Genomic DNA, 16,295 nt, shown 5'->3' on the forward strand with positions numbered 1-16,295 from the left:
TAGAGAACACCACGTACTGCTGTCTCAGGTCAACCCCATCCATCCGCACACCACCATTTACTTTTTCTACTTTTTTATCTTTTCTTTCTACCTCCCACCTGGCCCCATATGCCACAGTTCCCCCTTTTCTCCAGCTCCTAGGTCTGCCATGCCCCCACTAACAAGCTACTTTTTTTCTCATTCCCCCCCACCTAGTGTACACCACTCACCCTTCCCACCAGCCACCAACATGCCGCCATGTCTAGGCATCCCCTGAGCTCACACCTGCAGCTGCAACTATACACACAGACCTCGCCAGACGGAGTACACAGGAATCAAATCGACTACATCTGTGGAAAAAGACAAAGGAAAAGCTCAATATCATCAGCCAGAACAAGGCCAGGGGCCGAATGGGTATCAGACCATCAATTACTCGTACGTAAGTTGGAACTTAAGAAAATTAGAACTAGTGCACAAAAGCCAAAGTACAACCTTGGGTATACGCCAACCTAAATTTAGAGACCTTCTCAAGGATAGATTTGATGCACTGAACACTAACGATAGAAGACCAAAGGAGCTGTGGAATGGCATCATGGACATCATACATAAAGCAAGCAAGAGGTCATTAAAAAGACAGAAGAGAAAGAAAAGACCTAAATGGATGTCAGAAGAGACTCTGAAACTTGTTCTTGAATATCGAGTAGCTAAAGTAAAAGGAAAAAATAATGAGGTAAAAGAACTGAACAGAAGATTTCAAAGGGCAACTCGAGAAGACAAAGGAAAAGTATTATGATGACATGTGCAATGACCTGGAGCTAGAAAACAAAAAGAGAAGAACACGCTCCGCATTTCTCGAGCTGAAAGAACTGAAGAAAAAACTCAAGCCTCAAGTTGCAATACTGAAGGATTCTGCAGGGAAAATATTAAATGACACAGGAAGCATCAAAAGAAGCTGGAAGGAATACACAGAGACACTATATCAAAAAGAACTGTTCAACACTCAACCATTTCAGGAGGTAACATATAATCAGGAACCAATGGTACTGGGGGAAGAGGCCCAAGCTGCACTGAAGGCACTGGCAAAAAAAAGACTCCAGGAATTGACAGAATACCAATTGAGATGATTCAACAAACTGATGCAGCACTGGAAGTACTCACTCCTCTATGCCAAGGAATTTTGAAGACAGCTTCCTGGCCAACCTATTCCCAAGAAAGGTGATCCAACCAAATGCAGAAATTATTGAACAATATCATTAATATCACATGCAAGCAAAATTTTGTTGAAGATCTTCCAAAAGCAGATGCAGCAGTATATTGACAGGGAAACTGTCAGAAATTCAAGCCGGATTTAGAAGAGTACACGGATCCAGGGATATCATTTCTGATATCAGATGGATGCTGGCTGAAAGCAGAGTACCAGAAAGATGTTTACCTGTGTTTTATTGATTATGCTAAGGCATTTGACTGTGTGGATCACAAAAAATTATAGATAACATTGAGGAGGATGGGAATTCTGGAACACTTAATTGTGCTCATGAGGAATCTGTACGTGGATCAATACGCAACCGTTTGAACAGAACAAGGGGATACCACATGGTTTAAGGTCAGGAATGGTGTGTGTCAGGATTGTATCCTTTCACCATACCTATTCAATCTGTATGCTGAGCAAATAATCCGAGAAGCTGGACTATGAAAAAGAACGGGGCATCAGGATTGGAGTAAGCTCATGAACAACCTGCATTATGCAGATGATAGAACCTTGCTTACTGAAAGTGAAGAGGACTTGAAGGACTTACTGATGAAGATCAAAGACCACAGCCTTCAGTACGGATTACACCTCAACATAAAGAAAACAAAAATACTCACAATTGGACCAACAAGCAACATCTTGATAAACTGGGAAATGACTGAGGTTGTCAAGGATTTCATTTAACTTGGATCCACAATAAACACCCATTGAAGCAGCAGTCAAGAAATCAAAACACAGATTGCTTTGGGCAAACTGGCTGCAAAAGATCTCTTTAAAGTGTTGAAATGCAAAGATGTCAACTTAAGGACTAAGGTATACCTGACCAAGGCACGTGTTTTCAATTGCCTCATATGCATGTGAAACCTGGACAATGAATAAGGAAGACCAAAGAAGAATTGACGCCTTTGAACTGCGGTGTTGGGGAAGATACTGAATATACCATGGACTGCCGAAAGAATGAACAAGTCTGTCTTGGAAGAAGTGCAGCCGGAATGCACCTCAGAACCAAGGGTGATGACACTATGTCTCAGATACTTTGGACATATTATCAGGAGGGATCAATCCCTGGAGAAGGACATCATGCTTGGTAAAACAGACAGTCCACAAAAAAGAAGACCCTTAACAAGATGGACTGACACATTGGCTGCAACAATCGGTTCAGGCACAGCAACAATTCTGAGTGCGGTACAGGCCAGGCAGCGTTTTGTTCTGTTGTGCACAGGGTTGCTATGAGTTGGAACTGACTCAACGGCACTTAACAGCAACATACACTACTTCAACACTTCAATAACAAAAAGACAATCCAATTTAAAAATGGGCAAGGCAGATGAACAGACACTTCACCATTCAGCATCTAACAGGCACTTGGGGAAATCCTTGCGATCATTAGACATTAGAGAAATGCAAACCAAAGTTACAATGAGATAGCATCTCACCCTGACATTACTGGCACTAAAAAAAAAAAAAAAAACAGAAAATAACAAATGTTGGAGAGGCTGCAGGGCAACTGAACCTATGAAGCACTGCTGGTGGGAATGTATAGTGGTACAATCACTACGTAAAGCGAAATGGCACTTTCTTAAAAAGCTAGAAATAGAAATTCCGTATGAACCAACAATTCTACTCCTAGGAATTTATCCTAGAGAAATAAGAGCCATCACATAAATAGTCATATGCACACCCATATTTACTTCAGCATTATACACAATAGCAAAACATGGAAACAACCTAAGCGTACACCAACAGAGAAATGGATAAACAAATTGTGGTACATACACACAATGGAATACTTCACAACAATAAAGAACAATGATGACTCTGAGAAACACTGCACAACAGGGATGAATCTGGAGGGCATCATGCTGAGTGAAATAAGTCAATCACAAAAGGACAAATATTGTATGAGATCGCTCTTTCAAAAACCCAAGAAAAGGTTTGCTGTTGTTGTTGTTATTGGGTGCTGTTGAGTTGGCTCCTACTCATAGCGACCCCATGAAAAGGTTTCTACACAGAACGGCAACAACAAAAAAACAAAACAATCTTTGATGGTTACGAGGGAGTGGAGGGCTGAGGAGTGGAAGTCACTAATTAGATAGTAGACAAGTTGTTAACTCTGGTGAAGGGAACGATAAAACAATATGTTGGGGAAGTCAGCATCATTTGAACAAAGTAAAGTCATAGAAGCTTCATACCAAAACCAACATATTGAGGGATGGAATTACTGGGGCTTCGGGCTGGGGACCAAGGTCTTGGGGTGTATCTGGGTCAACTGGCATAATGTAGTTCATACAGAAAATGTTCTACATCCTAATTTGTTGAGTAGTGTCTGGGGTATTAACAGCTTGTGAGCAGCCATCTAAAATTCATCTATTGATCCCATCACCTTTGGAGCAAAGAAAAACGAAGAAAGCAAAGAAACAGGGAAAGTATTCGTCCAAAGGACTAACGGGCCACATGAACCACAGCTTCCACCAGCCTGAGCCCGGAAGAGCTCGATGGTGCTGGCTACCACCACCAACTCTCTGAAGGGATCACCAAGAGAGGGTCCCAAAGGGAGAGGGATGAAAATGTATAAAATTCAAATTCACAAAAAAAGACCAGACTTACTGGCCTGACAGAGGCTCAAGGAACCTCAAGATTATGGCCCCTGTATACCCTGCTAACTCAAAAGTGAATCCACTCCCAAAGTCTACCTTTCAGCCAAAGATTAGACAGGCCTATAAAAACAAACAATAACACACGTGAGGAACAGGTGTGTTAGTTTAATCAAGTACTTGAGACCAAATGGGTAACACCTGCCCAAAATCAAAAATGAGATGGTAGGAAGGGACAGGAAAACTGGGCAAACGGACATGGAGAACCTGGGTGTGAAGGATGGGGGACAGAGCTGACACATCGTGGCGATTGCAACCAATGTCACAAAACAATTTGTGTATAAACTTTTGAATAAGGGAAAAAAATGAAAAGAAAGCTGAGTAAGGGATGCAGAATGACTAGTATATGAAGTGACAGACTGAACCATCATAAAAGCTGAGGAAAAAAAGCATTGAGGGAGAAAAACCTGCACGCAAAGGCCTGAGGTGGGAATGAGCTTGTTGTGTTTGAGGAAGACCAAGAAAGCCAGTGTGATCTCAGCAGAGTAAATGTACCTCCACGTTCCGCTACCACTGGGAAAGCTACACTGACCCGTGGGGTTTATTAACGCATGTCAGCCCCGCTAGATGGTAGCACTTGCATCTGGCTTTGGTCACCACTGAGCCCCGAGCATTGAGCCCCGAGCATTGAGCATGTTCTCCACAACTACTTACTGAATAAATGAGTGAGTTAAACAATAAACAAAGAAATGAAGTGGGCAGCTACAACCTCAGCAGCTTCATTCACGACACTGAAAGTGATGGACATAGTCAACGATCCTGATCTATTAGCCCCACAGATGTTACAGTAATAAAACATAAATCCCTGTAATCTAGATGGATGAGACTTTCAGATACAACAGGACACTGCATTTGTATGCTGCCTGACTGTTTAAAAGGCTTTCACTGACTATTTGAAACAATGATGGCTGACTCCTAATCTGATCTACTGGTAGAGGCTGGACATGAGTGGTAAAGGGAAAAGATAAAGAAAAAACAACTCTCATGCCACCTGTCTTAGTCATCTAGTGCTGCTACAAGAGAATACCACAAGTGGATGGCTTTAACGAACAGAAGTTTATTCTCTCAGTCTACGAGGCTAGACATCCGAATTCAGGGTGCCAGCTTCAGGGGAAGGTTTTCTCTGTCAGCTCTGTGGAAAAGTCCTTGTCATCAATCTTCCCCTGGTCTAGGAGCTTCTCAGCACAGGGACCCCAGGCCCAAAGGACATGCTCCGCTCCTGGTTCTTCAATCTTTGTACCATGAGGTTTCCCTGTCTTTCTGCTCACTTCTCTTTTTTATATCACAAAAGAAATTGACTCAAGATACAAAGATTGACTCAAGGTACAACCTAATCTTGAAGATTTGAATCCTGCGTCATTAATATAAACCAAAAAAAAAACCAAACCCAGAGCTGTCGAGTCGATTCCGACTCATAGCAACCCTGGTGGGGTAGTGGTTAAGTGCTATGGCTACTAACCAAAGGGTCGGCAGTTCAAATCCACCAGGGGCTCCTTGGAAACTCTATGGGGCAGTTCTACTCTGTCCTATAGGGTCGCTATGAGCCACGCCATTAAATAATTGCCTCTAATTCTGTCTCTGGAAACCCTGGTGGTGTAGTGGTTAAGTGCTATGGCTGCTAACCAAAAGGTCGGCAGTTTGAATCCACCAGCAGCTCCTTGGAAACTCTACGGGGCAGCTCTACTGTCCTATAGGGTCGCTGTAAGTCGGAATTGGCTCGACAGCAAAGGGTTTGGTTTTTGCTTTTTTTTAAATCCTGCCTTGTTAACATCATGGAAGCAGGATTTACAACACATAGGAAAATCATATCAGATGACAAAATGGTGGCAATCACACGATACTGGGAATCATGGCCTAGCCAAGTTGACACACAATTTTGGGGGACACAATTCAATCTGTAACACCACTTATCGCCTTTTCATCTCTTTCTGATCTTCTACCTTTCCTGAGCTTCTCAATTCATCTCTTAGGCTCCACCCTTTCCAGCTCGTGATACAGTGGCTTGGCTTGTCATCTGCTTTAACAGCATCCCCTCGTGTTGTGTCGAGCGTATCAGATTCTGAGGAGCCTGGGCGGCTCGAGCAGTTTGCACTAACCTAAGGGTTGGCTGTCTGAACTCGCCCAGCAGCTCTGCGGAAGAAAGGCCTGGTGAACTGCTTCCATAAAGATCACAGCCAAAGACACCTAAGGAGCAATCCTACTCGGTCACACACAGGGTTGCCAGGAGTTTGAATCAACTCAATGGCAACTAACAACAACAGCTTCTAAAGCAGCTCCACAGGAATACAGCAAATATACAGTAAAGAGATGTACATGCCTATATCCAAGCAGAGAGTGCACGTGCTGACTCCAGTCAGATGAAGCTGGGTAAATTCTCCTACTAAAAGTCAGGTATAGCTAGGCTATTCATGTCCTCTACTAAATGGGTAAAACATAAAATTATTTTAAAAAGATACAGAGTGATCTTTGTTGAAAATACAGACCCAAGTATGAGGTTTAAGTTAAAAAAAAAAAAAAACTATTTTCAACACAAAAACACCACAATCTAAACATACCTTCCTTAAGTATGCTGTAGCAAAACAGGCGAGCTCTTTCCAGGTCTCCGAGTTGGCGACAAATCCCCACATACACTCTGCAGAGGGCATGGATGTAATTGTGATCTTCTGTGGATGTCTTCTGAACGTTCAGTTCTGAGAGGATGGAGTGAAGCAGGCACTCTGCCAGATGCTGGATTGAAAAAAAAAAAAAAGAGAACAGGTAATGTGTACTGGCATTTTACTTTAGTCTCCCTAAGAACAGCTAACATTTAAGTGAGTATCCACTGGAAAAATAAAACTTACACTGCATCAGAACACAGACCCCAGTGACAAGCGTGGTAACAACTGTGAGTCTGGTGTGTGACAAGACTCCTGGGTATAAGCAGTCCCGTACCTGCATGTCTCCTGTCGTCACTGATGCTGCAAACACCACACGGTACATCTGAACGCGCCTGTCGGCCTACTGTCACTGCCGCCACTGAGCAAATGATAATTTCTTGGTTTTGGCTAAAATAATCTTTGTTTTTGGATTATGCTCACTCTAATTCTACTCCCACTTGTATTCTGTAAACTCCAAGTTATTCTACACATAATACTGTTTAGGTTTTTTAAACACGGGGTAGCATCTCTCTTGAACAAGAAGAGCATTAAAGGATAATTTAACAAATCCTTTAAGCATCCTTTCAAAGTCACTTACACTGCTCTTTATGCCCTCTGAAGGTAAGCAATAAGAAAGTAAATTATTTATGCCATTGTGATTGAGAGGACGCTCAGAGAACAAAGGGAACTATGATCCGTCAAACACCGGCATCATCCATGCAAGGCAAGGGGACAGACTGACACAGTGGCTGCAACACTGGGCTCAGACAGGGCAACAATCATGAGGATGGTGCAGGACCGGGCAGTGTTCCCCTCTGTTGTGCACAGGGTCACTGAGTCGGAATCAACTAGACGGCACCTAACAACAGCAAACCTACAAAAGTCCTAATAAACTATGTACGCAGATCTGTGCAGTCCCCACTCCATCATGGAAATAAGCATTTACACCTGTCTGACTCACGGTAGGTAATCATCACTGGGGGGAAGGGCCTTTACCCTATCTTTTTGAAAAACTCAAAATACTCCCACGTGCATATACTACTACTAAAAGAATAAAAAGAATCTATCACGTGAGAATAAATTGATGCTTGGAAGCAAAGCACTCTGAGCCTTGAAACATGCCAGAATCAATGGGAAATAGGTAATTTTAATTCTGACATTTTGTTTTCCCTAAAATTTTTAGTTACTTGGGTACCACAAATTATCAAATCTCCAATGTCTTACATATCACCTTTAAAAAATGCTAGCTAGAAATAAAGTACTTGTCATGTTTATATGATTAACTCTGGATCCCTGATAAAACATTTGTTCAGAGTCAACCATACATTTTGCTGAAAGCTGCCGGCCTTGGTCTCTGAGAACATGCAATTCCTAGCACACAGGAAGAAAAGCAGAGCACATACCTTTTTTGTTGTGCTAAATTCATAAACCACTTCTTTCTCTTGATCTCTCATGACAGGCTTTTTGGAGATATTCCCCACATATACATGGCTACGAATGACAGGTAACAAATCAAAGGACGACTCTGCAATTTTCTTCAGCGCGTTAGCTATGGTTTTATCGTGGGATTCCACAGTTTCTTTCGGGTTTGAAGGTAATTGAGAAACTGTATTGGCAGCTGGGACAAAACAACTTCTTTGCCCATTTGCTGGTACAACTTCAGCTTGAGGGAAGTTCCTTCGCAGGCTTCTGCCAATTCCTTCTGTCCCACCTTCCCTGGTTTCTGATTCTGAGGACCCAGTGTCCAGGCGTAATCGTTTAGCACTCCGTAAGGTAGACGTTGACAACGTCCTCTTCCCACTAGAGTCCTGCTGAGCACCTAAATCTCTTGACTTATCTTGGGTACAGTCACTACCAGCATTGCCCCGAGTCTTCACAAAAGCAGTTGACATTGAGGTGATGGCTTTGAATCCCGTGATGGCACTGACAGGCCCTGGTAAACTCTTACGGTCAGCAGGCGGACCTCTGTTGAGCTGAATGTTCCCTTTGAGGATGCTGAGGGTCCGGGCCCTGGCAGATAACTCTGGGTACATGGTGTCGAGGATTTTAACAGAATTCTCCTGTGCACCTGCCACAGCAGTATGGCCAGGTGCCAGTAGGGGGAGTCGGCCAGGCACAGGAAGCGCGTGCTTTGGTGTGGCAGCACAAAACTGCAGAGGGGAGGACAGTACCCTCTCACTCGCTGGCGCAGTGGATGGAGATGGAGAAGCACAGGCAGGAGGGGTGAGCCCTGCATCTTCCGGCGGAGGCGACGGCAAAGGAGACGCTAGTATGTCACAAAACGGAGAAACCTGGCGGAGAGGAGAAGCTGGAGAGGAAGGGCTGCAGCTGGACATCAGAGGAGAAACCGGCCGCAGGGTCCTGGGAGGTGTAGCTATCAGAGGGGCAAGGAGAGGGGGCAGAGGAGGACCCACCTCCTGCCGAATCTTACTCAGCGTGTCAGTGGAACATTCTGGAGGGGTAGATGTATCAGCGTTGGCTAGGATGGTTTGGGTTTGACTTCTCTGAGTTTTCGCATTACCTCTTTCCCCTGAAAATGACTGAGAAATTTCACTTTGATTACTTTCAACTCTGCTTGATGCTGAAGTCTTTCCTGGTTTGGCTGATTGATCTTTGTTTGAAGTTTTTGATCGATTTTTATTTTTGCCACACGGCTCAAGTTTTGAGTTATAATATGTGTGATCAGATGCAACAATCTGACACTCAAAATCTTGGCTGTATATCTGAGAACTAATCCGCACACTAGGTTTCACGGGTCTATTCCGCAGACGGCTTTTATCAAAGTTGGTGCTCAGGCCACTGCTTGGAGCATCCTCTGGGGTGTGTGAAGGATGACTGCCACACTGAGGCTCCTGGAACGGACAGCCCGTCCGAGGGGCTTCTGGGGACTTCTCTGCGGAAGTAACCGCAATAAAACCAGCTTCCAGTTCTTCTTGATCCAGAGTAATCTGGGTGTCCTCTGGGGAGTCACACAGTATGACCTGGTCCACGCTTGGCATGACCGCCACACCATTTATGATTGTCCAGTTGTCCCCCTTTTCAATCACTAGATTTTGGTCCTTATTTATGAGCACGTTGATAACTTCTGAGGTGACTGTCGATATCTGACACTGAAATGCCAACTCAGCCTCTCCGTTAGAGCTTTGCTCAGATGCCTGCTCCACTATCGAGCTGGAGCCCAGAGATACTGGTTCCCCGGATTTCAACAGGACATCTTCCCTACCCTCCACCTGCCCAGCTACATTTGAACCATCCTCAGGTGTGCTTTGAAGGGTTTCATCAATAGGTCCATCACCGATGGGAGGACTGCTTTTAGTGTCCACGTCTGTTAGAGGTGGTAGTTCTAAAGTGTATGGTAAGGAGTTAGCTGTTTCGTGAGATAGAACTTTTTCTTCTAAATTTTCAGTTGTCATGCTGTTAGGCATATTTACGGGCAATAAATCCTTAGTACTTTTAGCATCAGAATCCTCACAATGTGCTTGAGGTTCTGGCCCAATCTTGGTAAGAACCTCAGACAGTGTTTCCAAAGAACACTCAGGAAGTGGACTCGTCTTTCCCAAAGGGTAATCGTCTTCCTCCAACAAGACTGACTCTTCAGAGGTTTCCAGTGTTTCTTCTTCACAAGGCTGCTTCCTGCACTCTTCTCCTGACACTGCACTTTCCTTCAGCTCTTTGCTCGTTTCCTTACTCAAGGCCTCTCTGCTAGAACATTCAGAAAGGGAGTCCCCTGAACTACTGTCCCTTAACTGACAACTTTCAAGGAACCTGACGACCTCCGATGTAGAAAGTCTGTCTATCTCAGAAAGAGCGTTTATGTCCACACCCTGCAGAGCGGAGGTCAGATGACCCACCTCTATGGAAGGCCTTGTCTCTGGTGCGCCAGCATTTGTGTCTGAATCGGTTAGGGGTCTGTCCGCGATGTCCTGCTGGCCACCCCCCACCACAGGTCCACTCTCATTTTCACCCTCACTGCAGCTGAAGGCCTCACTCTCCTCTACCTCAGTGTCATCCGCAACCCCCTCTCGAAGGCCTGTGTAGCAATACACAGTATCAGGAAGTCTATTCTGGGTAAGAGCACGCACCTCTTCATCTTTTCTGCAAAACGCTGAGGAAGAAGTGGTAACCGTGGTGGCAGAACCTTCCAAAACAGGACCACTGGGAGCTCTGGATGTCAGCTCCAAAGTCCCCTTAGACTTCTGCGGTGTGCCCGGAGAGCCACCTGCAGCAGCTTGGGCCTCACAGGCAGACCCTCCTGGGTCTCCACGGGGTGCTTCCTCAGAGGGACAGACTCCTGATGCGATGACTTTTGTGGCTGGAAGTTTATCGGCTTCCAGATTTGTGGTAGGGAGGGGCTGACTTTGCTTTTGCCGCTCCTCCTGGGCAGAAGCTTCCGTCACAACATCTTGGTGTTGAACTGGGATGTTTTTAAAAGAGAAAGTTAATCGACTATTTGTGGAACAAGGAAAATTTTCTACCGGTAAAACAGTACTTGGAGAATCTGAATCTAACTGTCTCTGAGAAGGGGAAACTTCTGGTGAAGTCCTTTTCGTAGCAGCCACCTCGCTGACCATTTGTGTTTCATCCTGTCTGTCCCCACCATGTTTCAATGTAGATGCCATGGGATCGGTTCCAGGACGAAGATTTTCTGTTGCTAATGCAGGCTCGCTCTCCTGCAGTCTGAAGCGTTCCAATGCAGCACTTCGGATCTTTTCAGGTTTCACCTGCTTTGTGATAACCGACACTTGATTGGGCAGCAACGAAGCAGCCTTGAACTGTACAGGACTGTTATTTTCTGTAGGCGGTTCAAGTCCGGGTGCCGATCCTCTGTTTTCTAACAACGGCATTGCCTTTCCTACCTGATGGCTAGTCTCTTGTTCGTGTTTCCATTCAGCTCTTAGGCTTCCTTGCTCATTTCTCCTCAATAAATCACTATGGTGCCATGAAGAGCTTTTAACAAAACCAAAGCCACTCGTGACCAAGTCACCCTGAGAACTCACTGAAGGTGTGACGCCTGACTTGTCTAGCGCGGGGTCGGTTCTAGGACCTTTGCTTTCACCCTGTCCGTCTTTTGTAGACTTCATAAATACTGACTGAGGCAGTGAGTAGATTTTGGTCACGCCTTTTACAATTTTTGTACATTCTACCTCACTGCTACTCCGATTATTGAAATTAAATGCTCCCAACTCAGGGTGCAAAGCACGCAAGCTCTTCTCCAGCTCGTTTCCGCCTACAGAGCGCTCGGGTGCAACCTCAGATTGCAGACTAAAGAGGCTGGATGCTGCAAAGGCTGGTCTTTGTTCTGAATGAGGCACTTCAGTACAGACTCTTCTGGGTGGACTACGTGTATCGTTATCATACTGTAACCCAGAGGAAGACGGGGGACCACTGCAAACCGACAATGCTCCAGAGGTAGAAGAGGATGAAAAACCAGCGTCAACATCGAGCCCTGCTGCGAGCACAGAGTCACCTGGGGTTTCTTCTTCTGATTCGGATAATTCTCCTAAAAGGAGCCCTCGCAGGCCTCCTCTTTCCTTTTCCATTTCTCTGCACACTCGGCGGAAGAGCTCAGAAATTGTCCGTGCACGCTTTGATTTAGAAGCGATTTCATCAGCAAGTGTTCGCCTAGTAAGCTCTGACTTGGGTGATCCTATTATTTTGGATAAGAGCGTTCCAGATTCCAGGAGTTCACTTAACGGCCTCTTGCTAAGGGGGGAGAAACACAATGCTGACCGCCCAGTGGCCGCTGAGCTGCCAGATAACTTCCCGACGCCCAGAGCTCCAGGCGGCTCATCGACCGCTTCCTCAGTCTGAACAGACTTATCCACCTCTCTAACCTCAGTTTGTCTTTTTGTGTCATCTGAAATACCTCCATTTTTAACATTCATGAGTTGCAATGACGTGGTCGGGTGTTCTTCACTAGCCAAAGAGTGTGTGGTTGGATGTTCTTGCAGCCCTGGTGTCAAGGTCCTGAGTGGAACAGTTGTGGCTTCATTTACTCCTGACGTGTTTGGAGCTTGGAAAGCATCGTGTGGTGTGGGCTGTTTGAACAGGGTGGTGCTTCCTTCATTTCCCATGAATGAGCCAAAATAGTTCTGTGATTCAGCTGTATCATCTTCTAAAACAGGTTCAGCGGAATTACGATGCTGAGCTGAGTCATCTTCGCTGGACTCTGTACACTCACCAAAGCAGGTTTCCTTCAAAGAATATGAGTTATACCCGTTAATCAATTAATTCAATAGACTAAATGTAAGCAACTGTCAAGTAAGCGTGTTTATAAAATGCATGCTTCCTGAAAAATCCTCATACCCACACATCAGAAAAATGACGTTTACTCTCTGGACTGTCTATTAAGTCTCCACCTCTGATACAACGCTCCCCCCCGCCCCTTTCCTCCAAGAAGCCTGGCTTTCCTTAGAGTGCACCCACACTGCTTCTCCCACAACACATTCTTCCAAGCTCTAGCAGACACAGGGTCCAGTGCTATCATCCTTCTCCTGACACTAAAATATTCCTACTCGTAAAGTCGTACTTCTCACCTTTCTGGTAAGTCCTGTGGCTACACAACTCTCTACTGTCCTCTACCCCCAAGTCCTTCCCTCACACGTACCAGAAACCAGTACCTGCTGCAGCCTCCCGCAATGCACCAGGCTTTGCCAGCACCCTGGGTGGCATCACGTAGACACCTCCTGCCACGCATTTCCTCCTTTGTCTCAACTTTCACTTTCATGCCTACGCTTCAGCATCTTCTCAGTGCCCGATCTCGGATGCTGTCATCAACTGGACCTGTCCCACTGCTTTTAGGCTCCTGCACTGGCCACTCCCCCTCCCTCACAGCCCCTGTTCTCCAGCTGGTTAGGATTCACCTCTGCACAGACACTCTCCACTACCCCCCAGTCAGTCCCCTCCTGTCTTTTGTTAGTTGCCTAAATTATACAACCCACCCCAGGAACTAATGTCATCGACCACCTTGCCTCTCAGTTCTTTAAGAGAAATGGGTACAGAGAGGATGACTAAGAACTGCTGGCAAAAATTTTCTCCTCTGGAAAAAACCTTTCCTCCCCCGAATTCTAGAGTGCCATTTTCTCTACTCTCGTGCCACAAGTTTTCAGTCTCCTTCCCCCCACCTGTCACTTGCCTGGTGGTAATTCCCCAGAACGCTGCCTTGCCCTCTCCCCCCACACTCTGCACATTCTTACCGAATGCCACCAAACAGCCTCACGGCTTCCACAGCACCCAGATGCTGGTGGGTCCTACATGTCTCCAGCCCACTGAAGTCCCTCCCAGCGCACCCCTATAACTAAAACTCATACTGCCTATTTCCACTTAGAGATCCCAAACACACCTAATAGTTGACACTTTCCACATTGTCTTCCCACCCAACCAGGGCCTTTTATATTTATTTTTATTTGTAAGCATCCCTGACTCTGCTATCTCTCCTAATAACCACACTGAACGTGTCACCAAGGGCTGCTCATCCGACCTCATACTCTGTTCAAACCAGTCCCCACCTCTTTAACCCCAACAACTCCCTGGGCTCAGGTCTAAAGAATTAAGGAAATTGAGGATTAACTAATTTCCCTATGGTCTAGCCTCTTTCCTGACGACCCCTCCCTCAATGAAAATCTGACCATTAAGTCCATTTCTTTAGATGCATCGAAAATTTTCCATTGCTTCTTGTTTAAAATGGAAACTGCTGGGGCACGTGACCCTTCGAGATCAGGTCTGCGCAAGTGCCCCCAGCATCACCTTCTCTCTAAATTCTAAACTGTACAGGCTCTGCACAAACAGCTCCTCCCCTTGAAACACCTCACTCACTCTTCATCTCAGTGCAGAGATCCTGTCTCCTGGAGCACCGCACCTCCCTTCCCACTCCGTCCTGGCCTCTCCTCAGGACCCAGCCTTGCTCCTAGGCGCTCCCAGGCCAAGGTGCTTCTCAGTCCTGCATCACAGCTGTGTCACCACCTGTCCAGGTAGTAGCCCATCCCCACTCAACACAGCCACCCAAGCTGCCACCACCATATCACATGACACCTCTGTACTCCTCCCACCTAGCACAGTGTCTGTGATACACAGACACGCGTGATCTGTCCAGATGAATTGAAGGGGCAAGGCATTCACCTGCTCCTTAAGCAAAACCATATATAAACTAACTCCTACAGACCAAATAAGAAATTACGATAAATCATTTTGCAAACACAAAAACATGGTGAATACTTCAAGTAAAAGCATGGACCTCGGCTACTTTAGGTTAATGGGCACATGCTGTATGCTTGGATTTCCTGTCTCTGTAAAACTCTATGCCTACAAATACAAACTTTTAATTCACTGATTCCACATTGATTATATGCTAGGCACTAGAAATACGAACAATTAAAACAACGTTACTCTCAATGGCAACTAACGACAACAACAACCCCACAGGAAACTTACAATTTGGTTGCGGTAAAACAAAAAAACGCAGCCACAGTTACAGATTAAAAAAAAAACAATATATACATTTTGGCCCAAAGGTACCAGTACATCTTTGCATACTCTCACATTACCCCTAGTAAAGCTGGTCCAGGTGAACAGTCTTTGCGTGAGTACCACCAACATTCCTCGAAGCTTTTTAACATATGAGGATAGACAACATACCCATGAGGCAATTCAAATTCAAAGAGCAGAACTCACAAGTGCAAGCGAGGAAGGTGCGGGCCCCAGGTGTGGTGACGACATCAGAGGGGGTGACGGCACCGGAGACAAAAGAGGAGGGGGACGTCTGAAGAAGTCCATTGCAGCTTGAAGGTCTTCATCAAAAAAAGGGTCGTGATCAGAAAAGTCAATGCTCTCATCATCATTTTGACATGGCATTACAGACTCAGGATTTCTGTCCTCGTTCCCGTAACTGGGTCCACTGGGCATCTCTTTGTCCACATTTTTACTTGCGGAAAAATCACCACCGATCTCCATGGACAACTCTGCTAAGCACGCCTGCACGTCTGAACTTCTCGGGGGACTGCTCGGTACAGGAGAGAATGTGTCATCTTCTATGGACTCTCTACATCCGTTGTCTTTGGCAGATTTCTCTGTAGGAAAAAAAAAATGAGTATCAAATATTTACAATATCAAGATGGGAAAACGTATTCTAACAGTTCAAAGTGTTAGCAATATTGTTTAAGTGCAAATAAGCAGACACACTACTTGGTGGATTCGAACTACCAGCCTTTTGGTTAGCAGCCAAACACTTATCCACTGTGCCATCAGGGCTCCCATTTGCCATTAGGGAGATGCAAATCAAAACCATAATGAGATACTACCTCATTCAGGTTAGAATAGCAATGATTAAAACAACACAAAAACACAGAAAACAGTAAGTGTCGAAGAGGTTGTGGAAAATTGGAACCCTCGTCCTTTGCTGGTGGGAACGTAAAATGGTGTAGCCACTGTGAAAAACAGTTTGGGGGTTCCTCAAAAAGTTGAACATAGAGCTACTGAAAGACCCAGTAATCCCAATCCTGGGTATATATCCTGAAGAAGTGAAAGCAGGAACACAAACAGAAACCTGTTTACCAATGTTCATTGCAGCATTTTTCACAATAGACAAAAGGTGGAAACAACACAAATGTGGGTCACACATACAATGAAGCCCTGATACCCGCCACAGCATGGATGAACCTTGACAACAGTACACCGAGCAAAGTAAGTCAGTCGCAAAAGGACAAATTGTATATGATCTCACTTATGTGAAATATGCAAATACATAGAAAACAAAAATTACTAGTGGTTACCAGGAGTGGT

General features: G+C 45.2%; 1 protein-coding gene across 2 annotated transcripts in view; it reads right to left on the reverse strand.

Annotated features, from left to right (window-relative positions):
- ICE1 (interactor of little elongation complex ELL subunit 1) overlaps positions 1 to 16,295 on the reverse strand; it is an 80,396-nt gene that overhangs the window by 29,307 nt on the left and 34,794 nt on the right. For both annotated transcript variants that reach the window (XM_003408137.4, XM_023545384.2), the window contains 3 exons: positions 15,189 to 15,583; positions 7,922 to 12,712; positions 6,438 to 6,609 (listed from right to left, as the gene is read on the reverse strand). In XM_003408137.4, the coding sequence (XP_003408185.2) occupies positions 6,438 to 6,609; positions 7,922 to 12,712; positions 15,189 to 15,583 (5,358 nt within the window). The remainder of the gene's footprint in view (positions 1 to 6,437; positions 6,610 to 7,921; positions 12,713 to 15,188; positions 15,584 to 16,295) is intronic.

The sequence above is a fragment of the Loxodonta africana genome, chromosome 2 (genome assembly GCF_030014295.1).
Source record: "Loxodonta africana isolate mLoxAfr1 chromosome 2, mLoxAfr1.hap2, whole genome shotgun sequence".
NCBI classification, from domain to species: Eukaryota; Metazoa; Chordata; class Mammalia; order Proboscidea; family Elephantidae; genus Loxodonta; species Loxodonta africana.